Here is a 26485-nt window from a genome sequence, read left to right as displayed (position 1 = left end):
TATGCACTTAATTGGCAACTCTCAGACAGGGCGCCTTACTTAAGCATAGCTTCAGTTCAATCTGCCTGCTTGGCTACACGCAACCCACCTCCTCCCCAGCTCCTCCTTAAACTGTGTTTAACTTAATCAATTCTGTTGTGATTGATGCATGCTCTGTTCTAAATGGGGGATTTCGCTGCTCTCCCAGTTGAAAAAAATGTGAGGTTGTCCCCAGAATCTGCTGCTGTTCCCTGTCTTGGCTTTTCATGGAGCTCACGAAAAGGATGGGGAATTTAGAACAGAGCCATATCGCCAAATGTCAATTTTTGCAAAATATGCCAATAAAAAATTGACTAAAAGTTTGTCTATGGTGTTTTTGACTTAAATGGACCTGACTGAAATACATTTTCTGGCTTTTCTCAGTCTAGAAGGCACCAACTTCTAAAATAATTTCACATTTCTACTACATAAATGACCCAGTTTAAAACACAAATACAGCGGTGAAGTACCCCTTTAAGCATGGATGCATTTACTTGATCAAATAAATGCATTTATAATGCTATACAAGTTCCTATTTCAAATAAATGTTCTTTTGAACTTTTTATTTATCAAAGAATTGTATATACACACAACTGTTTACAACAAAGATAATAATCATAAATGTTTCTTGAGCAGCAAATCATCAAATTAGAATGATTTCTGAAGGATCATGTGACACTGAAGACTGGAGTAATGATGATGAAAATAATAAATAATAAATTACATTTTAAAATATATTTAAATAGAAAACAGTTATTTTTGATTATACTAATATTTCAATATATTACTTGTACTTTGATCAAATAAATGCAGCTTTGGTGAGCAGCATAAGACTTCATTCAAATTCGTAACAACCCCAAACTTTTGAACGGTAGTGTATATTTCATAAGTGTACGTACCCAGGGTCCAAAACTAACTTAAAGCTGTGTTGTGCTGCCAGCTTTTCTATAAGAGACTGTTTGTATTGTTTCTATTCAATGCGCTTTCATTAGATGAACATTTAGCGATATTGAAATTGAAATCACGTTGCAGTTCCAACTGAAGTTACCAGCCAAGAGTTTCATTTACTCGCCAAGGCCAGATTTTAATTCTGGACCCTGAATGAACAAATATTTCATGCAAAAACATCCTTTGACACTGTGCTACACAAGAAAGGCAGACTGTAATAAAGGACAAAGAGACATTACAAACAAGATGACATGCTTGTAGCACAAGAGGAGAAATCTAGGAGGGACTTAAATGGTAATAAGTGTTATACAGTGCCTTCTCAGCAACACTGTGGAATTAAAAGATAAAATATTAAAGATTAAATCACACACACACACACATAAGATCTTCTCTGCATGATACCATCTCACACATCTGTTTGCTTTTACCTCTTCATCGCTGTTGTTGTGTTCGTCCACTTTGGCTTTTTTCTTCTCTTTCTTTGTCTTCTCATCCTCTTTCTTCTTCTTGTCCTTTTCAGGCAGGATGTCGTCTAGCCAGGCCAGGTCATGCTGCGAGAAGATCAGGTCCAACATCTTCCTCACGACCATCAGGCCCAGAATCTAGAACCATTAAACCTTGTTGCATTATGACATTATTTTGATATTTGAATTATTTTATCTTTTTACATTTTTCAGAATTTGGGGTGAAATATGACCTAAACATCCTTTCATGAGATTCACCTAAATACCACATCAGATTATGTTTTGAGCACATTTCTAGTGATTGGTCCAGCAAAATATGAGGAGAACTCGCACCATGACAGGGAAGATGATGGCGGCCACAGTGGACTTGAGGATCCAGAGGACGGCCAGGCAGATGATCTGCACCAGGGTGAAGAGATGCACACGCCGCAGGGGTACGTGCCGCAGGAACACGAAATCTGGCTGGTGCTTGGCTGGCATGAAGTACAGCTTCATCCTCTCCCAAAACTAAGTAGGAAAGTTTGGCAAAATATGTAATAGTTTTGGGTTGTTTCAACATAGCAAGAACGTAATACAGGCTCGTAACATTTTAAGTGCCCCTATTAAGCTATTTTAAATGTTCCTCATTTAGTTTGGGAGGTCTCCTACAACAGTTTTACATGCATCCAAGGTCAACAAAATGGTGTGATAAAGGATTCGGTCTCTCTAAACCCCGCCTTTCTGAGAGCTTCCTCAGCTGGTCAGACTGGGCCATCGGACTAATTGGTCTACTCTGCTGTGATTGGTCAGATGGCCCAGTCAGTTGATTGGTCTACTCTGCTGTGATTGGTCAGATGGCCCAGATGGCCCAGTCTGTTGTGATTGGTCTACCCTACTCCGATTGGTCAGATGGCCCAGTCAGTTGTGATTGGTCTACTCTGCTCTGATTGGTCAGATGGCCCAGTCAGTTGTGATTGGTCTACTCTGCTGTGATTGGTCAGATGGCCCAGTCAGTTGTGATTGGTCTACTCTGCTCTGATTGGTCAGATGGCCCAGTCAGTTGTGATTGGTCTACTCTGCTGTGATTGGTCAGATGGCCCAGTCAGTTGTGATTGGTCTACTCTGCTCTGATTGGTCAGATGGCCCAGTCAGTTGTGATTGGTCTACCCTACTCCGATTGGTCAGATGGCCCAGTCAGTTGTGATTGGTCTACTCTGCTCTGATTGGTCAGATGGCCCAGTCAGTTGTGATTGGTCTACTCTGCTGTGATTGGTCAGATGGCCCAGTCAGTTGTGATTGGTCTACTCTGCTCTGATTGGTCAGATGGCCCAGTCAGTTGTGATTGGTATACTCTGCTCTGATTGGTCAGATGGCCCAGTCTGTTGTGATTGGTCAACTCTGCTCTGATTGGTCAGATGGCCCAGTCAGTTGTGATTGGTATACTCTGCTGTGATTGGTCAGATGGCCCAGATGGCCCAGTCTGTTGTGATTGGTCTACCCTACTCCGATTGGTCAGATGGCCCAGTCAGTTGTGATTGGTCTACTCTGCTCTGATTGGTCAGATGGCCCAGTCAGTTGTGATTGGTCTACTCTGCTCTGATTGGTCAGATGGCCCAGTCTGTTGTGATTGGTCTACTCTGCTCTGATTGGTCAGATGGCCCAGTCTGTTGTGATTGGTCTACACTACTCCGATTGGTTAGATGGCCCAGTCAGTTGTGATTGGTATACTCTGCTCTGATTGGTCAGATGGCCCAGTCAGTTGTGATTGGTCTACTCTGCTCTGATTGGTCAGATGGCCCAGTCAGTTGTGATTGGTATACTCTGCTCTGATTGGTCAGATGGCCCAGTCTGTTGTGATTGGTCTACTCTGCTCTGATTGGTCAGATGGGCCAGTCAGTTGTGATTGGTCTACTCTGCTCTGATTGGTCAGATGGCCCAGTCTGTTGTGATTGGTCTACTCTGCTCTGATTGGTCAGATGGCCCAGTCTGTTGTGATTGGTCTACACTACTCCGATTGGTTAGATGGCCCAGTCAGTTGTGATTGGTATACTCTGCTCTGATTGGTCAGATGGCCCAGTCAGTTGTGATTGGTCTACTCTGCTCTGATTGGTCAGATGGCCCAGTCAGTTGTGATTGGTATACTCTGCTCTGATTGGTCAGATGGCCCAGTCTGTTGTGATTGGTCTACTCTGCTCTGATTGGTCAGATGGGCCAGTCAGTTGTGATTGGTCTACTCTGCTCTGATTGGTCAGATGGCCCAGTCTGTTGTGATTGGTCTACTCTGCTCTGATTGGTCAGATGGCCCAGTCTGTTGTGATTGGTCTACTCTGCTCCGATTGGTCAGATGGCCCAGTCTGTTGTGATTGGTCTACCCTACTCCGATTGGTCAAATGGCCCAGTCAGTTGTGATTCGTCTACTCTGCTCAGGGCAAAATAGACGTTGTTCGCAGGCAGCCAATGAAGAACACAGACAGGCATTATACAAATTTGTAACAAACCTACATAGAGACAGAGCGTGTCGCCATAATCTGAAGACCACGCCCACCGGGGGGGAAAACAATCGAACGCTCTCCATTGACTAAGCATTGCGTGAGGCTGCATCCTTGTCATTTCTGACTTATAACAAAAATCAGAACAATGTCTAAAAGCGGATATGTGACAAAGTGTACAGCAAACAAGCTAAACAAAACCCAGAACCAAAACCCCAGAAGTTTTTATAAGCTGTTTACCCAAAAAACGAGCGTTTAAGGACAAAAAATTGGATACAGGCAATTGAGACAGAGCGCAACACGTTATATTACACTGAGAGGTACACACACTAGAGGGGAACGTAATCAGAGACAGGAAATATAATATATAAAACTGACATATGGACATTTGACTTAACAGTGACAACATGTTTCCTGCACACATAAGCACACTGAGGCATACTGAGTATCAGGATCCCAAAATTTACCCATTCTTCATGCTGAAGCTTCACGTTTTACTGCCTTTATCCACTTTTGTCTCCTTAAAAGCTCGTTTTTTTGGGTCGACAGCTTATACAATCTTATTTCTGTGTTTTTAAGCTTGTTTGCTGTACACTTTGTCACATAGCAGCTTTTAGACATTGTTCTGTTTTTTGTTATAAGTCCGAAATGACAAGGATGCAGCCTCACGCAATGCAAAGTCAATGGAGAGCGTTGGATTGCCCCCCCCCCCCCCCCCCCCCCCCCCTCCGGTGTGGCCGTGGCCTAAATACGCTCTGTCTCTATAGATTCGTGCAGGAATTTATAATAACTGACGACTGGTTTCAGCTATTCAGAATCACTTCTTTCTTTTAGGACACAATAGTTTTATTTGTCATGCTCTAAGATCTTTGAAACTTTGCAGACCTTTTACATGTCTAAACAGCTACATTACTCACTGCATGAAAGGTAATATTTGAAAAAGCACAATAGGGGCACTTTAATTTTTGTGGGAACTATTCGTTTAAATCAGCAGAGCAGTGATCTGAACAGGTTTTACAGAGTGACATGTACCTGAATGCCATGGAGAGAAGCGACACCCATGTACAGGAACACACCATACAACACAGGCATAGGGATGTACTGTGCAGAAATACATAGTTATTTGTACAGCTTCTAAATGACAACTAAAGCCCTATTCTGATGGTAATTGTTTCTCATGGGGACGTCTGTAAAAATACATTTTCATGGCACCTTAGTAATAAAATTCATGCATTCGTTTGGCGATTTATTCACGGTGGAGTTCTGTGATCCTACGAACCCAGTCAGTCACATGATAGTAAGCTGTAAACAAAAAGTCTGTTATTGCTTGGACAATTATTAAATTCATATTTAATTTAATAATAGGAAAATAATATAATTTTTATTATTTGATTATTTAAATATATTTAAAAATAGGACATTTTACACACTACAGAATCAATGGTTATGCTGCCTTCACATGCGTTTGGAAATATTGTAAATATGAGTTACCTAGTCAGAAATTGGACATGAACGGCCTTCTCAAGTCGTATTTACCACTGAGAAACTCTGATAATTTTGATACCTGAGTTGGTAACTGTACATGTATCATCTTGTCTTGTGGTTACAGTTTTGAAGGATATCGTATGTTTTATACACAGCGAAAATAGCCAGTATGACAGAAATTCCATAATCGACTATCTAGATAGTGTGAATGTTTATATTTTTGTCAACGAATGGGACGCTACATTTTATCCAAAATTAAATATCTTCGATACAGTTTGGCTTTCATAAGATTTCCTCAAGAAATAGGCAAGAATAAACCTGGGCAGCGTTTCTCAAAAGCATCGTATGCATAAGTAGATCCTATTGGCACCAATGGTTTCTACGATCAACTTAGCTCACAATGCTTTTGAGAAACACAGTCATGGTGTCCTTGATGATTCCAATTCTCTCCGACAATAAAACACTTGAACGCCAGGAGCTCGTAATCACGACTTCAGAAGTGGGAAGTGAAGCGATAGCAAGTGAAGGCAGCATTAATTTGGCTGGGAATTTTTGGTGAGAGAAAAACACAGACATTCGGGATCCGGGCGATAAAATCACAGACTAATTATAACATTAATATTCAGCAATATTACTGATTTGACTGCACTGACACTAATAATAATAATAATAAGTTTAATTTATATAGCGCCTTTCCCAAGCTCAAGGACGCTTCACAATACAGTAAATAACAAGCAGTTTACACAAAGACGGACAGTGGACATTTGCCCAGTCCAAGTAATGAGCGATTGCAGTTGCAAATCGCACTACATTTGCAATACAACATGAAAAACAAAGGCAACAAACATTAATTACAGACAGCATGGTGGGCAGTTAGAGTAAAGATGCAACAGATTATTGGTAGTCAGTTAACATTGTGATTGTGTTATGTCAAGTTAACATTGTCATGACTGATAATACTGATTAAACAAATGTGTTTTGAGTTTACTTTTAAATTCATTTAACGTGGTTGTTGTCCTGAGAGCCAGGGGGAGAGAGTTCCATAGCTTAGGGGCTGTAACAAAGAAAGACCTGCCACCCATAGATGATAAGCGAAATCTCCGCTCACAGAGGAGTTCACAGCCAGAAGATCGGAGAGTTCGAGGGGGAATATAAGGAGAAAGTAATTCAGAGAGATAGGCTGGAGCAAGACCATTGAGTGACTTAAAGGTAAGCAGAAGAATTTTGTAAGTGATACGGGATAACACGGGTAGCCAGTGCAGTTTGAACAGAATTGGAGTGATATGGGCAGTTTTTTTAGTGTGAGTTAGTAGTCTTGCGGCTGAGTTTTGGATATATTGCAAACGTGAGATAGAGTGTGCTGGTAGTCCAGAAAAAAGAACATTACAGTAGTCGAGGCGAGATGTGATGAACGCGTGGACTAGTGCTTCAGCGTCTTTTGGGCTGACATAGGGGCGGAGTTTGGCAATACGGCGCAGATGAAAAAAGGACGCTTTACAAAGTTGACTAATGTAAGCGTCGAACGTCAGTGAAGGATCAAGAATGATACCCAAATTTTTGACAGTGGCAGATGGAATTATTGATGTAGCTTCAAGGTCAAGTCTGGGAATATCACTTACATTCTTTGTTAGAGATGGAGGGCCAATGATTAATATTTCTGTTTTAGTCAGATTCAGACTGAGAAAATTGGAGTTGAGCCAGGTCTTTAACTCATTAACACATGATGATAGTGATGTGGTCTGGTAAATATACTCCGGTCGGCAAGCAGTATATATCTGGATATCGTCGGCATAGCAGTGATATTGAAAACCATGGCGGTGAATAATTTGTCCGAGAGGCAAAATGTAAATAATAAATAGTAACGGGCCAAGAACTGAACCCTGTGGAACACCTTGTTTGAGAGTGACAGTGGGAGATTTGTAATTGTGCATAGTGATGTAGTATTTCCTATCTGTTAGATAGGAGGAAAACCAGGATAATGCGGCCCCTGAGATACCAATCTCTGATAGGCGCATGAGTAGGACTTTATGACAGACAGTGTCAAAAGCTGAGCTGAGGTCGAGTAGTAGAAGTAAGGAAATGTTTCTATTGGAAGAGAACTCAACTTAGCTCAATGATGACTACACTGTTTTCTGCACTGCTGCTTTATAACTGAATTTAACTCATTTCATAATTGATGTACTTTACACAGTTATTGAACCGAAATGAATCAACACTGAACTGATCTCAACTGAATAATGACTGTTTACTATTGTATTTTTTAGAGCTGCTTTACAGCAGATTGAATTCTGTTTGCATCTTTGAATTGTTATTTTCCTGTTATCACTGTAAAGCTGCTTTGAAACAATCTGTATTGTATATAGCCCTATAGAAATAAAGGTGACTTGACATGTTGCAATTACCTTACATCCCCGTGAGAAACAATTACTGTCCAAATAGTGCTCAAGTGACAAAAACCAGCATGATTTTATAAAAGTAAAGTACAGTTTTGATTACCTGTAGTACTGGTGCAAGGAAGACAGACACTCCAGTGAGGACAAATACCAATATGCCTGTGAATCTCTGTTCCCTACAATAAACACAAACGTAATAATCCTCACAACTATTGTACATGACAAAATACTTATGCTTAATTCTACAAAAAAAAATAGTTTTGACTTACCGCACACCAAGAAACTGTGGCTGCTCCCCAGGAGCACTGGACTCACTTTCCATCTTCAGAGAGTCGATGTGGGCGATGGAAATGACCGTGGCTGCTACATACCAGGGCAAACCCATGAATGAGCAAACGGCCATGAGGATGCCCACCCAGAACAGGTCCAGATGATAACCACAACCTTTCTGCTCCAGTGAAAAAGGGGAAATGACATTCTGCAATGCTACGTGGAACAACACATTACTGCTTATGGACATGCATGCATATTACATATTCATAACTCAACATCATGGTATTGGGGAATGCGGTTGGCCACTAGTGGGTGCTAGGCAGTGTTATTTTAGTATTATTTATATAATATTATAGAATTTACTTTTTTAATTAATAATATTTAATTTAATAAAACATTTAATAATATTAAATAAATATACATTTTAGTTAACATTTTTGTAATTTTGTTGTTTTTTATATTTAGTTTTATTTCAGTTTTAATAATTTTAGTACTTTAACTTTAAACTTATTTATGACAGTTAGTTTTTAAGAATTTTTTAAAAAACAAGTATAAGTTTAACCCTCTAAAGCCTGACATGTGAAATAATAGTGCTAAAAATCTATTCAGAAGCAGATTACTTCTATAAAATGCATATACATATCAGTCATCACTCTACATATGCCAATAATACACTATATTGCCAAAAGTTTTGGGATGTCTGTCTTTACATGTACCTGAACTTTAATGACATCACATTCTTAATCTGTAGGGTTTAATATGGAGTTGGCCCACCCTTTGCAGCTTTAACAGCTTCAACTCTTCTGGGAAGGCTTTCCGCAGGTTTAGGAGTGTGTTTATGGAAATTTTTGACCATTCTTCTAGAAGCGCAATTGTGAGGTCAGGCACTGATGTTGGACGAGAAGGTCTGGCTCGCAGTCTCCGCACTAATTCATCCCAAAGTTGGTCTGTCGGGTTGAGGTCAGGACTCTGTGCAGGCCAGTCAAGTTCCTCCACACCAAACTCACTCATCCATGTCTTTATGGACCTTGCTTTGGTCACTGGTGTACAGTCATGTTGGAACAGGAAGGGGACATCCCCAAACTATTCCCACAAAGTTGGGAGCATGAAATTGTCCAAAATGTATTGGTATGCTGAAGCATTAAGAGTTCCTTTCACTGGAACTAAGGGGCCAAGCCCAACCCCTGAAAAACAACCCCACACCATAATCCCCCCTCCACCAAACTTTACATTTGGCACAATGCAGTCAGGAAAGTACCGGTCTCCTGGCAACCGCTAAATCCAGACTCGTCCATCGGACTGCCAGATAGAGAAGCGTGATTCGTCACTCCAGAGAACACGTCTCCACTGCTCTAGAGTCAAGTGGTGGCGTGCTTTACCCCACTGCATCCCACGCTTTGCATTGCACTTGGTGATGTAAGGCTTGGATGCAGCTGCTCGGCCATGGAAACCCATTCAATGAAGCTCTACACACTGTTCTTGAGCTAATCTAAAGGCCACACGAAGTTTGGAGGTCTGTAGCTATTGACTCTGCAAAAGTTGTTGACTTCTGCGCACTGTGCACCTCAGCATGCGCTGACCCCGCTCTGTGATTTTACGTGGTCTACCACTTCGTGACTGTTGCTGTTGTTCCTGATTGCTTCCACTTTGTTATAATAGCACTAACAGTTGAGCGTGGAATATTTAGTAGTGAGGAAATTTCACAAATGGTACCTATCACGGTACCACGCTTGAGTTCACTGAGCTGCTGAGAGCGAGTCATTCTTTCACAAATGTTTGTAGAAGCGTCTGCACACCTAGTGCTTGATTTTATACACCTGTGGCCATGGAAGTGACTGGAACACCTGAATTCAATGATTTGGAGGGGTGTCCCAATACTTTTGCTATATAGTGTATGTCTTAGTATGATATTTAAATGAGTAGTTTTATGATCAAAGCTCTGTAGCTTTTATTGTGGAGGCAAAACATATAAAACAATGCAATACAATGATGACTGAGAAATTAACATATAAAAATCCTATTGTAAAATATTTGAATCCTACACCGATCAGGCATAAACATTATTTCCTTATGTGTTGGTCCCCTTTTTGCTGCCAAAACAGCCCTGACCCGTCAAGGTATGGACTCCACTAGACCCCTGAAGGTGTGCTGTGGTATCTGGCACCAAGATGTTAACAGCAGATCCTTTAAGTCCTGTGAATTGCTAGGTGGGGCCTCCATGGATCGGACTTGTTTGTTCAGCACATCCCACAGATGCTCGATTAGATTGAGACACTACCTCTACCTCTCCCACTAACACTACCTCTCCAGCATTGTCTGCAATCTACCTCTTGACACGGATTAAAGACTGTTCTGTGCACTTTATCACTTTAACAGACTGTATAAGTTCATCTGCAGTACACTCATTATTATACCTTTTTTTTTTTTGTATTTACATATAATTAAACTGTATTTATTTGTATTCTTATGTTTACTGTTAGTGTTAACTGTATGCCCCAAGGGTCTGAGAGTATCGAAATTTCAATTCTCTGTATATATATATTTTTTTACTTTTAGTTTTTGCATTTCTATGCAGTGGTTGAGAACGAGTGCTGCAGTAGAGTGTTGCTAAAAGCTAATAAGTTTCCTAGGTGACGTGCAGCACCTTTAGTTTGTTTTCTTTTCGGTTGACGATGACGGCTGTGATCTGCTGATCCATGAAGATGAGGATGGTGACCAGCAGAGCAGGTACAAAGCTCGCCACGCACATCCACCACGGGTTCTTCCCTAAAGGCATGACGATCCAGCCGCGATCCGGCCGCGTGGGCTACACAGACAGAACAATACTCTCAGCATAGCAATAACCAGTGATTGTCACTGCAATCACATGGCAAGCAAAGTGGATTAATGTGATGTTAGTATATAATCATGACGCAAAAGCTCAAATAGATAGGTAAAGAGGTAAAGAAAGATTCGTGTGTATCCGTTGCACAACGTACCTTAAATTCGGTTGGCACAATCAGTTTAGGTGTTTTAAGCCCCATAAACATATCAAGACCAACAAATGTCATGATTGACGTGAAGATTGCAAAATCACTGATGAGTTTCCGAAGCTGCACATTTGCAGAGGAAAAAGAAAGAAAAAGATATACAAAACTAGACAGAACTAGAAAAGATCAGAGGCTTTAGAAGACAAAAGTGCAATAGATTTAAAATTGCAATGCAATAGATTTAAAATTGTTTGATGCCTTCAAGTCTTGATGAATGTTTTATGTGAACAAAAGGCTAAATTAAATCTGTTTATCATATAAAGCGATCGAGTCTCTTCAGAAAATTTGGACTAAACCGCTCAATTCATATGGATTAGTTTTATGATCTCTTTATGAACTTTATGAGTGATAGTAGCTGTCAATGGAGGGACAGAAATCTCATCAAAAAGATCTTAATTTGTGTTCTGAAGATGAACGAAAGTCTTGTGAGTAAATAATGACAGAATTTTAATTTTTGGGTGAAATATCCCTTTAACGTAGCGGCTATGTTTATGCAAGAATTGACCACTTTATACAGTATTAAAGGGAAAGTTCACCCAAAAATGAAAATTCTGTCATCATTTACTCACCCTCTAGTTGTTCCAATGTTCTGCTGAACACAAAAGAAGATATTTTGAAGAATGTTTGTAACCAAGCAGATAGAGCAACCGTTGACTACCATAGTATTTTTTTCCCTACTATGGTAGTCAATGGTTGCTTTCTCTACTTTGTTCCCAACATTCTTCAAAATATCTTCTATTGTGTTCAGCAGAACAAAGAAATACAGGTTTAGAACAACTAGAGGGTGACTAAATGATGACAGAATTTTCATTTTGGGGTGAACTATCCCTTTAAGGTGGCATTCATGTGCGGTTTTTCCCTAAATACAGTATGATGAAGACTTGAAGGCAGCATTTCATTCAAATATAACCAATATAAAAAGGCAAATCTGTGGTATAACTTCAAGAGATGACACATTATGGACCTTTATCTGGGTGGGCACATGCAGTTTGGGAGTCTCCAAGGACATCACATAATCCAGAGCACAGAAGACCAGGATGGATATAATTATGGAAAAATCTGCTATCAAGCCGCGACACTTGGAGAAAAACAGAAACAACCAAAAGCAAGTTGGGGGAGAGAGAGGTAAATACAATACGGATTAGGATACGGAAAACTGTCTCCATACGGTCTGTACCAGAGAATACAGAAGCAGGTGTGTTGACATACATGGGAAATACATGTGAAAATGCTCAACACAGTGTCCCAACCTTTGTGGGGAAGTAACGGCTGGACTTGAACTTCTTGAGAGAGATGGTCATGGAGTAAGTGCCGAAGAACAGGAGGAAAGACAGCATGGCCAGATCAGGGACGTATTTGCAGGATTTGCCCACCAGGGAACCGCCGAATCTCAAGCACTCTTTCTTAGTCAGTTGACTCCAATCCAGGGCCGTGAAGTTGAACTGAGAGGAGGAGTGAGATCATGTGTGCGCACAGACCACGAAACGATAGAATGTATGGTAAAAGTAGTAGTGAACAAAAAACCTATGAAATACATAACAGTTTCAGCTCACCATAGAGTAATCAGAGATGTTTTCTAGGCCTAATGGAGAGGAAGTGTTGAAAGCCACTACAACAGAAGATAAACAAGCACTAATAGTTTTTATGCTTATTGACAAGACGTATCATACAATAACATCTTGTATAGATGTTCAAGGGGTATCAAGAATAGTAACAACATGCCAGTAGCCGATACTTACTCCAATCAGCGGCCAAATCGAGTATGGGCGACAAAAACAAATATGATACACATAAGTTACAGTGGTCAATATGTCATCCAAAAAGCAAAACAAGTCATCATTAAATTTTAATATGGAAAACACTTTACCTCCAGTAATGAAACCAAATATTCAACAGAAAATATTTTAGGATGCGTCTTGATTTTATCTGGATTAAGAACAGTGGCCGAATGCAGGATTGCAGTCATTTGTGTAGAGAGTAGAAATTAAATGATTAATTGTAGTCATTTCAGTTGACAAAAAAATAAATGCTTTTAGCAAAATTTATACAAATTAATTAATGCAACATAAAATTGCATTAATCATCAAAAGACAAATTATGACTAAATAAAAAATATGATTAAAAATCATAATATTTAAAAAAATATTTTATTCAAAAACAATTATTCATAATACAAATATTATTATAATAACAACAATACTTTTTTATTATTTTGAATAATAATTACGTTTGAATAAAATATTCAAAAACATAATACCAATAACACTGTTATTATTATTATTATTAATAATAACATCAACAATGTTTTTATCCAAAAGTAGTTATTATTATTCATAATAACACAATATTACTATCTTAATTGTTATTTATAATATATTGATAATTTTATTATTTACGAATAATAATGACTTTTAAATAAAAAATAATTATTATTGTTATTCAAAACAACAATAAATGTTATCAATTTTTTAATTATTATTATCAATAATGCTTTTATTATTTTTTATAATAATTACTTTTGAAATTTTTGTATTATTTATAATAATTACAACTACTTTTGAGTAAAAAACATTGTTATTGTTATTATTAATATTATTATTAGTTGGGGACACTTAATATTCAACAATATAATTGATTTGCCTGCACTGACACTATTGGATGAGATCTGAACTGAGCTGGACGATGACATTACTGTTTTCTACAGAACTGCTTTAAGATGAAATTAACTAATTTAATAATTGATCATCTTTATAATGGAACTGAATCAAGACTGAACTGACTTTAGCTAAACAACAGCTGAGATTTTCCCTGTTATCACTGTAACGCTGCTTTGAAACAATCTGTATCATAGATAAATAAAGGTGACTTTTTTATTCTTGGAATAAGCACTGATGAATGCAACGTCAGGAACGTATATGAAGAAAGTACATAGGGTCCGTTTTTATTTCACAGAGGTTGTTTTTCGCTTGGTCAGGGGTCAGACTCACCTTCATCAGGAGCCTGGCAGTCACACCTGTAGCTGGTGATGTAATCTGGCTTGAAGTCTCGATTGATGGGGTAATAATTGAAGGTGCTCATCATTTTCTTGAGGGCATCAGAGATGAAGATGAAGGAGATGAGGCTGGAGAAGCCCTCCTCGGTGAAGCGCGTCATGTACTTGATGATGTAGCTGGCGTCTGTGGCCACCAGAATCAGACACTGGAGGCAGGAGTGCAAGCCGATCCAGAGCCGAATCTCCATGTAGTCAATTTCATTGTTTCTGAACACAGACGACAATTAAAGTTAAACAATTAAACTCAATGGAAGACTGTTGACTCACTTATTTAGATGATTTTTAATTTGACTTAATCGCCGGATGTCGTGCTCACATGCTGAATTCATAAAGCAGTTTTTCAAAGATCAGTATTGGTCCCGTTGAGCTGAGGATGATGAGGGGTTGACCGCTGAACAAGCAGAAGACCGCGCCAGCCAACGCCGTGCCCAAAAAGCTTTCCATCACACCCTGAGAGCAAAGGAGACACAGCAAAACAATAATGGAGCAAATAACGAAACGGATAGACTTTCAAAAAGTTCAAACAAACATCGAATGCACTTTCAAAAATAAAACTTTAAATGAATGTATTCAAATTTTAAGAAATTTTAGGAAGCCCATTTCTGCCACATAGGAAAAAATCATGCTTTGGTAAATCATAATGACAAATAGCTGAAATTAGGAGATACTAAATCATAATTTTTAGATAAAAAGTTGAAATTAGGACAAAATGATGAAGCCAAAATGATGAGAAAAAAAGTCAAACTTTTATAATTTCAACTGTCTTAATTATTTATCTTGATTTTGACAATCATAACTTCAACTATTTGTCATCATTTCGACTTTTTGTCATAATTATGACTTCATCTCATGAATTATATTTTATTTCTCATAATTATGACTTTAAAAGTCATTATTACGATTTACCAATGAATTATTATGTGGCAGAAATGGGCATCTGTATGTTTCTTCAATAAAGAAATAGTGCAATATTTAACTTTGACTACAAAATTGTTTATTTTTGTATTAAATGTATAAATATAAATTATATTTGTGCCATATGTAATATTGTTTGTGTTTGTTGTATAATTTTTCCGGCACCTCCTAATTTTGTTATACATGAGTATAATGACAATAAAGGCTTTCTATTCTATTCTGAAAATAAAAAGGTGATTGTGTCTCACAGCTACTTTTTTCTTGTAATTGTGACTTTATATCACACAATTGCACCTTTATTTCTCACAATTTTCTTAAATGTATTTTTTTTATTATAAAAATGTCTTATTTTAAACGTTCTTTTACATTCTCCTTTTTTAAATTTGAACTCTGAAATAGAAATTGCATATAGGCCAGGCCAATTTATTGTTTTGAGATTATTATACAGGCATTATGTCGATTATATTAAAATATTGGCATTATATCAAAACATTTGTGGCTACAAGGTGAATTACTTGGTAGTTGTCCGTCGCGTCCCCCAGCAGTCCTCCAAAGGTGATGGCATTGGTGATGCAGCCCAGGTAAATGAAGAGCACCGCAGAGATCGACTGGATGTGAAAGCCGTCATAGAAGTCACTGAACAACCAGGGCACTTTACGCTTGATGTCCAGCCACAGTCCTCCACAAAATCTACACAAACAGAAAGAGTCGAAGAGAATGGACGCCACGTGCGGTAAATCTAGGGGCCCTATTTTAACGTTCTGAGCGCATGGTCTGAAGTGCACGGTGCAAGTGCACTTAGGGCGCTTCAGAATCCACTTTTGCTTGTTTAATGATGGGAAAAACGGTCGGCGCACACGGCGTATGGTCTAAAAAGGTTGTCCCTATAAGTCATGGGTGTGTTTTGGGCGTAACGTGCAGTAAACCAATCAGAGTCTCATCTCCCATTCCCTTTAAAAGCCTGCAGATTCGCTATTTACATGGAGCAATTTGCAAGCGGAAAGACTGAACGCTTCTCCAGAGATGAATCCTTTTATTTTAATATTTAAAAATGTTTGTGTGCTGTCCCTGTGTGTGTAATAAGCAGAGTGTACGCGCGTTGTGCACCCAACTATAGGCACATATTACTAACGTGGCCTTTAAATAACAAAAAAATATTGCGCTATTGACTTTAGACCAGGTTTCAGTTGGTCAATGGCGCAGTCGTTTTCAGTTCCTTAAAATAGCAACACGCCAACAATGTATCTGAACACACCTCGTTTTCAGACCAGCATGCCCATGGGCGAACAGATGGGCGCGAGTGCATTCACTATTTAAACAATGTGGCGCTGAACGTGAAAATGATAACTCCATCGGGCTGAAACTAGCAAAAAAACACTTGCGCTGGGTGTATGATAGGGCCCTTAAACTTTAGAACTAGCAGATGACCAGGTTTATTGGACGCTACCGGCCAGTGAATTTCAGCTCCTCTCCAAGCTCATGCGGCGCTGGCATGTCCTCATCTTCTGTAGACGCTGCACCTCCTCCCGCATTCCCATTCGGCTGCCCCAGCTCATTTAGAGAGAAAACTGACTTCCTGCAGAAACAAACAGAATTAACTCTGTGTATACTCCCTGAAACGTGCAACATAATTAATATTCAATATGACTGGATCAATATTAAATAATATATTTTCACTTGAATAAAGCCAGTTACTTCAGATGCTACCACATGAAGTACATGTTTTAGCTTACAAAATATTTTCACAGTGTAATTGTAATGATAAATGATATATTATGGTCTATTATGTTGACAAAACTATTAAAGTTTAGGGTGAGAAAGATTTTTCGGTGTTTTGAAAGTCTCTTATGCTCACCAAGCATAAAAACTGTGCATTTAAAAAAAAACAATAATAATATTTTTAATAATTGTAATATTGCTAAATATTATTACAATTCAAAAGAACTGTTTTCTATTTGAATATATAGTAAAATGTAATTTATTCTTGTGATCAAAGCTGAATTTTCAGCAGTGTCACATGATCCATCAGAAATCATTCTAATATGATGATTTGCTGCTCAAGAAACATTTCTGATTATTATCAATGTTGAAAACAGTTGTGCCGCCATGATAAATTTTTTTCTGTATTCTCTATTGATAAGGAAGTAAAAAAAAAAAAAAAGCATTTACAATGTTACTATTTCAAATAAATGTCTTTTACAATTGAATGCATCCTTGCTGAATGAAAGTATTCATTTATTGAAATAAAAAATAAAATACACTGACCCTGGCTGGTAACATACATAGATTCATGATTTAATACCTCATTTCTGCAGAAGGCAGTTTCTTTGGGGGTTCGATGCGGATCTTGGGGTCCCATTCTCCAGGAGGAAGAACAATCACCTCATCCAAAAACTCATCAATCCCAGCAATCAAGTCCTCACGATCTCTGGCTTTATAGGCCACGTCACTGAACAGCTAAAGATGGCGACAGATGCACACAGACTTGATAACAAACACTGTGATGACACTAAAGTTTGAGGTACAGAGTTACTAATACTTTCTCTTACATCGTCAACCATGAGTGTGGCCATGGCCCGACCGATCTCATTGTAGGATTTGGCTTTGCCAATGGGACCGAGCAGCACGAAGAGAAACCTGGAAAATACAGCACATTGTTTTTGATTCAAACTTTAACCATAAACACACATTGAAAATGTAGTCTTTCTTAAACAATTTATTGCTGTAGAATTAGGGAAATTACTATTTATGGCTTTTATAAATAAAATAAATGAAATATTACTAAAAGAAAAGTAAAATAAAATATTTTGATTTCACAATGATACATGATGGAAAAAATACACAGACTAATTCGGACAACAAGAAATCGATTTTCAGCTGTATAAGAATACAGAAAATATTATATTGTTATGGCCTGTAACCTTGCAGCTGAAAATGGCCCTAAAATGGATCCAAAATATTTATAAAAACATGATGTTCTAACCCTATAAACTATAAATACCATCTGACTTTGACCACACTTATTTTTCTTTTCTTTTTTTGTCTTGTCTTCCAGTAAAATATCCAAACTTCCTTATACAAATTACATGAAAAGCTAAATTAACCTCAATATAATAATAGAATATATATTACATTTGATTCTTTAATTGTTCCTCCAATTTTTTTTCCCAATCTTACTGTAAACATAAATTGAATTGAATAAACCTCAATAAAGTATGTCAGAATTATGCTTAAAATAATAAAAATAATAATCAATTTATGAGTGGGTTAAGGAAAAAAAATATTCCTAATATTTATCTCAAATAAATGTATAATGTATAATTTAGTATGGAAGTATATTTCTGCCACATAAGAAATTATGACATAAAAAGTCGAAATTATTATATAAAGCGTCTGTCAATTTCAACTGTCAATTCAACAATTTTATCTTAGTATTAGTACCTAATATTTTTGACTTTTTATGTCATAATTTTGACTGTTTGTCCCAATTGTTATAATTATCATAAGAATAATAACTTTTAAAAAGCTTAGAAACTTTTACTGGAAAACGAGAAACTTAATTTACAGTAATTTATTTTTATTGCAGAAATCATTTTATTCGTTTTTCGTCCTATGGTACGACTCAAGGTCTGTTTTGCCAGACTGTAATGTAAATCTAAAGGCTATTGGCTATTTAAACAGCCAATAAAGATATTCACAATGTTTGGGAATGATCACCTGGTTGGCACAGGGACTTCAGTAAGGCCTCCTAGCGTTGCAGCTTGAGCCAGACGTACAAAGGCCACGAACGGCTTGTCTAAAAAATCCACCTCTCCAATCAGAACATTAGACGCCTCAGCATCCCTGGGGATCTTCTTCATAAATTTATTCTTGAGCTGGTGGATGAGATAACAATGCAGTTAGGCATCATGGGTGAGGGGGTTCAAATTGGACCACATGGTCTGTGTCAGATGCATAGGTCATGTAATTTCCACGTTGGAAAGAGTTTGTGCCTCATTCATGCCTCTTTCATGATACCACTATCAATATGAGCTCCATTATCAATGTCTGATGTGCCTGCATGTGATGGAAATAGGAAGCGGCTCATTTTTTCCAATGGCAGATCGATAAAGTTATGCAATCACACCAGGAAAACCATGCAAGCAAATGCACACACATGAACCAATAAAAACAGCCGATCGGCAAGGGTGGCCTTGATGAACACGTGGATATGGAATGGTCTGTGCTTATGGTCACAATCGGGTTTTAATCTTTTAATGCCACTTTCACAGTCAATTCACTTTCTGCCACGAATAAACCAGCTTCTTTCCCATGTCCAAACACTGTTTTGCCTCTTGTCAGATCGCTCGCTGCTGTTTCGGTCTATGTTTGAGGATCAAATCTGCAGGTTCCACTTCTCTATCCAAAATTCCTCACAAACATTTTAATGTACAACAAAATGGTCCCAAAAAGTATATATAAAGTATATCACTTAGAAGATGACCTTCTGGTAGTGTTATAGTGTTCAGCTGCATAATAAATGTAGAGATTAATGTTTTAAAAATAAAATTTTGTTCAAACGTTTGTATAAATAGATATCACTTTTGGGTAGTGCGGGCCACTTTTGGTACACTATTGGGTACACCTGTTCAACTGTTCTATGGCTGATAAAGGTCAGAGGAGAACGGCCAACAGTAACTCAAATAATCTCTCATTACAACCACTCGTTTCTGAACACACAACACGTCCAACCTTGAAGCAGACAGACTACAGCAGCAGAAGACACACCGGTGACACTCCTGTCAGCTGAGAACAGGAAACTGTGGCTAAAATTCAAACGGGACACCAAAATTGGACAATAGAAGATTGAAAAAACATTGCCTGGTCTTATGAGTCTGGATTTCTGCTGGGACGTTCAGATGGTAGGGTCAGAATTTGGCATAAGCAACATGAAAGTATGGATCCATCCTGCCTTGTATCAGCACTTCAGGCTGCTGGTGGTGTAATGGTGGGATATTTTCTTGGCAAACTTTGGGCCCGTTAGTACCAATTTAAACGCCACAGCCGACCTGAGTATTGTTGCTGACCATCCCTTTATGATCAGTGCACCCATCTTCTGATGGCTACTTCCAGCAGGATAATGCTCCATGTCACAAAGCTCAAATAATCTCAAAATGGTTTCTTGAACATGACAGTCACTATATGATCTCCACAATCACCAGATCTCAATCCAGTAGAGCAGCTTTGGGATGTGGTGGAACGGGGGATTCACATCATGGTGTACCTAATAAAGTGCCCGGAGAGTGTATGTTATAGTATAAAAATCAAGATCATGAATTTTGTGTGCAACTGTATTCATTCTGTTGACATTTTTGACACAATCCCTCGCTTTCTGAACCAGCACACCAGTAACAAAAGAAATACAATTAGAAATAAGTTATTGATTGCATTTGAAGCAGGAAGTTTTACATCCAGTCCAGAGTATAGCTGTGTCCCAATTCGGGGGCTGCATCCTTCAAAGGCTGTATTTGAAGGAGCCATTGCAGGACCTTCGAATTGGGACAGCCTTCGTCACGCCGCGGTGATGCAATCCGCTATACCTTCCACTGTAAACAAGTCTCGGTGTGTCCTTTGAAGGCCGCGTCGGAGGATGCAGCCCTTGAATTGGGACACAGCTTCTGTGAGCGGCAACAATTTCCCCTCCACGCTCTAAGCATTCAGTAATCACTAATAATAATCAATAATCAATCAATAGTCAATAATCACTCCGCCACAGCGCCGCTCCGGGTTCACCATTTTCCACTCCCCAAGCTATGTGTTCCACTCCTCGCTCACTGATATCAGAAACACCGCTGCGCCTTCGCTCCGAGGAAATTTGTGGCTAAAGTATTTAAGTAAGCTCTGAAATATCACAAAAGTTCAGTTTATAACATACATTACATGAAAAAAAACAATAGGAGATGTAGTTTATTGTGTTTATTGCAGTGCAAATTTTGTCTGGAAAGATGAAAATAGTAAGTTTTCATCGGTTATTTTATCTATGGGTCACTACATTACAGATTTCTGCTCATTCAAAATCAGATACAGATAACTGTAAGCAGATAAGCACTGTAAGATTTGTTTGAATGCATTAGAGAGAGCGATTGTGTGTGTGAATAAGTGCTACCTGTTTAAAATGTGCTTTCGCCCGATCATATTCAGTATGTAGAAGATACAAAAAAATTCCTTGAACTATAACATCCCGCTCATGTCCATCGCTGTCATCACAACCTTTACATTCTGTCTGATCCATCTGTATCAAGCTAGTTAAATGTGTTTAATGTGTGAGTTCTCTCTGAAAATGCAGTTATATTATTGGCCGTTGGCATGAATTGAACTCGTGATAGTAGAGTGCTAGGTAGTGGAGTGCTCTCGGAGTGAGTGAAAACCACAAATCTGCTCCTCACTCCATTCAAAATGGGGGGAATGTCTATGGTGGTTACAGCCCTGCTTTGCACATGAAATCTGCATGCATTTGACATCTATCCCCGCATAATTCCTGGGACCCTTGACTTTCAAACTCAGCATGCTCCTGTAGGCCCTAAATGAAACCTATCGAGGGCAGTGACCACATGAAAGTGAGCCGTAGGTGTCACTTTAAGCAGAGAAACTCATTAAAGTGGACTCAGAATTGGCCCACTTTGAAGTGAGCTGAGAGTGGCGGCACCGTTACACCAAAGCCCCTCAATCGCCTCAAAATACCTTGGCAAAAATAAGAGCTTTATTGTGTATTTCATATTTTGCTTCCTTGTTTTCACTTTTTGCACCACATAACCAATGATCAAATGAAAGAAAATATTACAAAAAGACTAACGAGTGCTGGCAGCATTTGAGTGACTTAAGCCGGGTGCACACTGTACGATTTATAATAGTCCTGTACGATTGGTGCTTGTCAGACTGTACGAAAATGATCCCCACTGTAAGCCATGTCACACTGTAGGATCTCAGCTGTCATTCGTGTCAGACTGTACGGCAATCAAGGCACATTAAAAACGTACGCTGGGTTTTACATCATCAACCCGTGACACGTTCAGTGACATGAGCTGGATTTACATGTAGGATCGAAATGATGGCTAGCAAACTAAATGTATTCATTTCAATCATGGCTTGTCTTGAAAAGAAAAATGGAAGGAGGTAAAATTGGATTGCAACGGTCATTAATCAGCTGTCGGCGAACATGTCAAACTAGCGATCAAGGACTCCAGATTTTGGCCTAGGATCGGAGGAATCTTTTAGGATTGTCAACTTTTGTCTCAGCCAGACTGTCACCTTTATTGCATAAATGCTCAAAAATGAGGCCCCAGATGCAGTGCTTTTGGTTCTAAAATCATCTTGTTTACTCTGTGCTAATGAAAAAAAAATATTTTCTATGTATTTCAATATGTTCATGTGAAGAAAAAAAATTTAACAATGTAAGGAATACTAATGTAAAACCTGTACCTGGTCGGTGCTGGGCGTGACGGAAATGTCATTCATGCTGCGGCACTGAGACGGATCTGAAAAAGCACAGATGAAACACTTTGAATATTAATTGAATCAGTGTTGTCATTGTTAACTCAAACTTAAACTAATACATTAAGTATAATAAAGCTGAAATAAACTATAAATATTAGATTTTGAACATAACAAAATCACTAAAACTAAAATAAATCTGCTAAAACTGAAAAAAAACTAACGCTAATTAATAATTATAAATATTGATAATTAGCATATAAATAATGCTCAAATAACACAGAATTGAATAATGTGATGTATTCATGTATCACACATTTCGCTTAGAGATAGGGATGTCCATGTGACAAAACTGGACCTTTAATAAAACCATGTTTTTTACAAGGTAATGCAAATTATGAGCTGCTTTAGTATATGTTTAAAAGACACACTACAGGTCAAACATTTTAATAAATTAAGTTTTTTAATGTTTATGAAAGAAGTCTCTTATGCTCAAGTCTTCATTTGTTCGATCAAAAACTTAATAACAATAATATTGTAAAATACTATTACAATTTAAAAATTATATTTGAATATATTATAAAACAAACAGGTAAATTATACATAATAAACATTTCTGATTATTATCAGTTAAAAACAGTGGTTAAAATAGAATGCAGTTATTTTGAATAAACATGTCACAATATTACTGCAGCCATGGTGAGCATTAGACTTCTTTAAAAAAAAATACACAAAAAGATTCTTGTTTTTCTGGCCTAAAGTACCCAGAGTACAGAAACAAATCGTGACAAACAAGAATGAAAAACCAGTCAAGTCAAGACCTTTCTAATAATCTCTAATCCTCAGAACAATGGCAGAAATGCACTGTTGCATACTTGAGAAATGTTTCAACTACAAACAGTTAGTCTGTGAATGATGCCATGTGAAGTTAAAGGTTGTTCACACTGACAGCAGTTTGCAGGGTCATGCATTTTGATGCGAGTTGGTGATTTAGGGTAGCAAAACACATCTAATGGCTGCCAGCGTGAACTTAAGATGGAAAATTCCAGAGATCTGGAAGTAGTTGTAGCCTAATCTATGGAAGGGAGAAGAACCAGAAGCTCAGACTCACGCAGTGTGCTGAGGCCGCCGCTCTGACGAGCTCGCAGGTCCTCAGTGGAGTGGTGGAAACCCGACACAGAGCGAGGACTCGGGCTCGGACTGCGGTCTGATACAGACCCGAGATCAGACACAGAGAAAGACATGAGAAAGACGGCAGGACAGGTGGAAACTCAAGAAATTAAAGTGCCCCTATTATGCTTTTTCAGATATTACCTTCCATGCAGTGTGTGATATAACTGTTTGTGAATGTAAAAGTTTGAAAGATCAAAGTGCACAACAGATAAAGTAATTGGGTCTCATTCACTAAGCATGCGTATGCACAAATTTGTGCGTGAAATGTTTGTACGAATGATTTTAAGAACAAATCACAATTCACCAAAGATTTCGTAATATTTTTTTTTTCTAAATTTACGAAAAAATATAAGTACGCAAAAAGAACTTACTCTGTATGGCTTTATAATCGTGTTAAGTAGTTATATTTCATCCTAACATGACTATAATTACATTGAAGTATATTGCATCAATTGTATTATATAATCCATACATCAAATTATATAATGAAATTATTAAATAATACAATTTAATTTGACCTTAAATAAATTCGATCATATACAGTTAAAGAGTAGGAAAATATTAAGAGTAGAAAAGATATCCGCGTATGTACAGCTGGCTAATGAGAGCTGTGTAATCTGGGTCTTTATAAAAGGTGTTTATTGTGACAACTGGTGAGAATGGCACACTTGGCATTGCTCGAGGATCCGAGCGAGAGCGTGTCTGCGGACAGCGGCAAGTTTGACGAGAGTGATGAAAGGCTGTAAGGAAAATGTGTGCGGAAAGCCCTTATATGGAGATATTTGGGCGTGTTTTATGCAAAATGACTAACCTCATGCACGCATTTAGAATACTCCATATTCAGTAACATCCGAACGAGGTTAAGAACAAATGAATGTGCGTACGAACGTTTTGTTAATCAGGCTGATGTTTTTTGTGAGAAGTTCTCCTGTGCGCACAAATACGAAAGAATCCACACAATTATGAGACCCATTGTCTCCTAAAAGAAAGAACTGATTCGAACTGCCGAAACGAGTCGTCAGTGATTACAGTCTTCCGTAACATTCATACGTAATAATGTAACAAATTTGCATAATGCCAGCCTATGGTCTTCATTGGCTGTCCACTAAAAACGTCTAGTTTGACCAGGGCCACCTGACCAATCAGAGCAGAGTAGCTCTCAGAAAGGTGGGATTTAGAGAGACTGAATCTTTGTACAAGTCGCTTTCAAACTCTTTGAGAGGTGATGCTGCAATGTGTATTATGAGAAAAAGTGTTTTTTTGACCTTTGATGCATAAACCTGTTGTAGGAGACATCCAAAACAAAATTAGGAACCTTTAAAATAGCATAATAGGGGCACTTTAAGAAAAATAAGTTTATTGGAAATGATTTGAAAAGTGTCAGAGAGAGACTGGGAATTCTGGGACTGTGGGACAGGTTACATAGCGGACACTTACTCGAGGGGCTGGATTTTCCAATATCAGCCAGTGAGCGGTGGATTGGTTTCTTGGTCTGGTGTCTGTGCTTCCGCAAGAGGACGAAACTGACCTTCTCACGGATCTCTGGAGCTATAAGACCCTCCTGCACCTGCTTCTCAATGATGTCATCTGTGAAAGGGAGAAACACACACACAAAGGCATTAAAATCCATCATTAAACAACACACAACCACAAATTAGGTCTCAACTTTTTCTCCTATACAGCAATGAGAGTATATGGAGCATATGGAAGCATATGGCTACTTCTTCTCAAATGTTTCTCTTGAGGAAAAGTAATCTCACTCTGTCTTCTCTATATCTCAACGATGTCTCAAACTGTTTAGTTTGCTAACATGGCACAAACTGAGATCTAAATATGAACAAATTTTTTCATCAAATGTTCCCAAAACCAAATGATCTGAGCTGCTTTCTTCATTGTGTGTATATATATTAGACTATATTGCCAAAAGTTTTGGGATGCCTGTCTTTACATGCACATGAACTTTAATGACATCCCATTTTTAATCCGTAAGGTTTAATATGGAGTTGGCCCACCCTTTGCAGCTATAACAGCTTCAACTCTTCTGGGAAGGCTTTCCACAAGGTTTAGGAATGTGTTTATGGGAATTTTTGACCATTCTTCAAGAAATGTTTGTAAAAGCAGTCTGCATGCCTAGGTGCTTGATTTTATACACCTGTGGCCATGGAAGTGATTTGGAGGGGTGTCACAATATGTTTGGCAATATATGTATATGTATACACTGATCAGGCATAACATGATGATCCTGCTGAAAGAGCCACAGCCACCAGGGAATACGTTTCCATGAAAGGGTGTACATGGTCTGCAACAATGCTTAGGTAGATGGTACGTGTCAAAGTAACATCCACATGGATGGGAGGACCCAAGGTTTCCCAGCAGAACATTGCCCAAAGCATCAAACTGCCTCCGCCGGCTTGACTTCTTCCCATAGTGCATCCTGTTGCCATGTGTTCCCCAGGTAAGCGACGCGCACACACACACACAGCCATACACGTGATGTAAAAGAAAACGTGATTCATCAGACCAGGCCACCTTCTTCCATTGCTCCGTGGTCCAGTTCTGATGCTCACGTGCCACTGTCGGCACTTTCGGCATTGGAAGTGGTCAGCATGGGCACCCTGACTGGTTTGAGGGTATGCAGCCCCAATACGCAACAAACTGCGATGCACTGTGTATTCTGACACCTTTCTATCAGAACCAGCATTAACTTCTTGAGCAATTTGAGCTACAGTAGCTCGTCTGTTTGATTGGACCACACGGGACAGCCTTCGCTCCCCACGTGCATCAATTAGCCTTGGTC

General features: G+C 38.5%; 1 protein-coding gene across 4 annotated transcripts in view; it reads right to left on the bottom strand.

Moving 5' to 3' along the window:
* Nucleotides 1-26485, bottom strand: part of slc4a5b (solute carrier family 4 member 5b) — a 49639-nt gene that overhangs the window by 3439 nt on the left and 19715 nt on the right. Inside the window, exons 6-24 of one of the 4 annotated variants that reach the window (XM_079804610.1) lie at nucleotides 25126-25275; nucleotides 23627-23722; nucleotides 22504-22559; nucleotides 18763-18920; nucleotides 17595-17682; nucleotides 17348-17502; nucleotides 16493-16621; nucleotides 15561-15735; nucleotides 14447-14580; nucleotides 14066-14337; nucleotides 12632-12687; nucleotides 12329-12520; nucleotides 11028-11141; nucleotides 10694-10855; nucleotides 8046-8224; nucleotides 7880-7952; nucleotides 4931-4999; nucleotides 1764-1937; nucleotides 1395-1568 (exon numbers count right to left, since the gene is read on the bottom strand). In XM_079804610.1, coding sequence (XP_079660736.1) covers nucleotides 1395-1568; nucleotides 1764-1937; nucleotides 4931-4999; nucleotides 7880-7952; nucleotides 8046-8224; nucleotides 10694-10855; nucleotides 11028-11141; nucleotides 12329-12520; nucleotides 12632-12687; nucleotides 14066-14337; nucleotides 14447-14580; nucleotides 15561-15735; nucleotides 16493-16621; nucleotides 17348-17502; nucleotides 17595-17682; nucleotides 18763-18920; nucleotides 22504-22559; nucleotides 23627-23722; nucleotides 25126-25275 — 2606 coding nt within the window. Of the gene's footprint in view, nucleotides 1-1394; nucleotides 1569-1763; nucleotides 1938-4930; nucleotides 5000-7879; nucleotides 7953-8045; nucleotides 8225-10693; nucleotides 10856-11027; nucleotides 11142-12042; nucleotides 12157-12328; nucleotides 12521-12631; nucleotides 12688-14065; nucleotides 14338-14446; nucleotides 14581-15560; nucleotides 15736-16492; nucleotides 16622-17347; nucleotides 17503-17594; nucleotides 17683-18762; nucleotides 18921-22503; nucleotides 22560-23626; nucleotides 23723-25125; nucleotides 25276-26485 lie in introns of all 4 variants that reach the window. The other 3 variants (XM_079804612.1, XM_079804611.1, XM_079804613.1) reach the window with 3 other exon arrangements.

The sequence above is a fragment of the Gobio gobio genome, assembly GCF_949357685.1.
Source record: "Gobio gobio genome assembly, chromosome: 22".
In the NCBI taxonomy this organism is placed as follows: domain Eukaryota; kingdom Metazoa; phylum Chordata; class Actinopteri; order Cypriniformes; family Gobionidae; genus Gobio; species Gobio gobio.
This window is presented reverse-complemented; position numbering and strand designations above follow the sequence as displayed.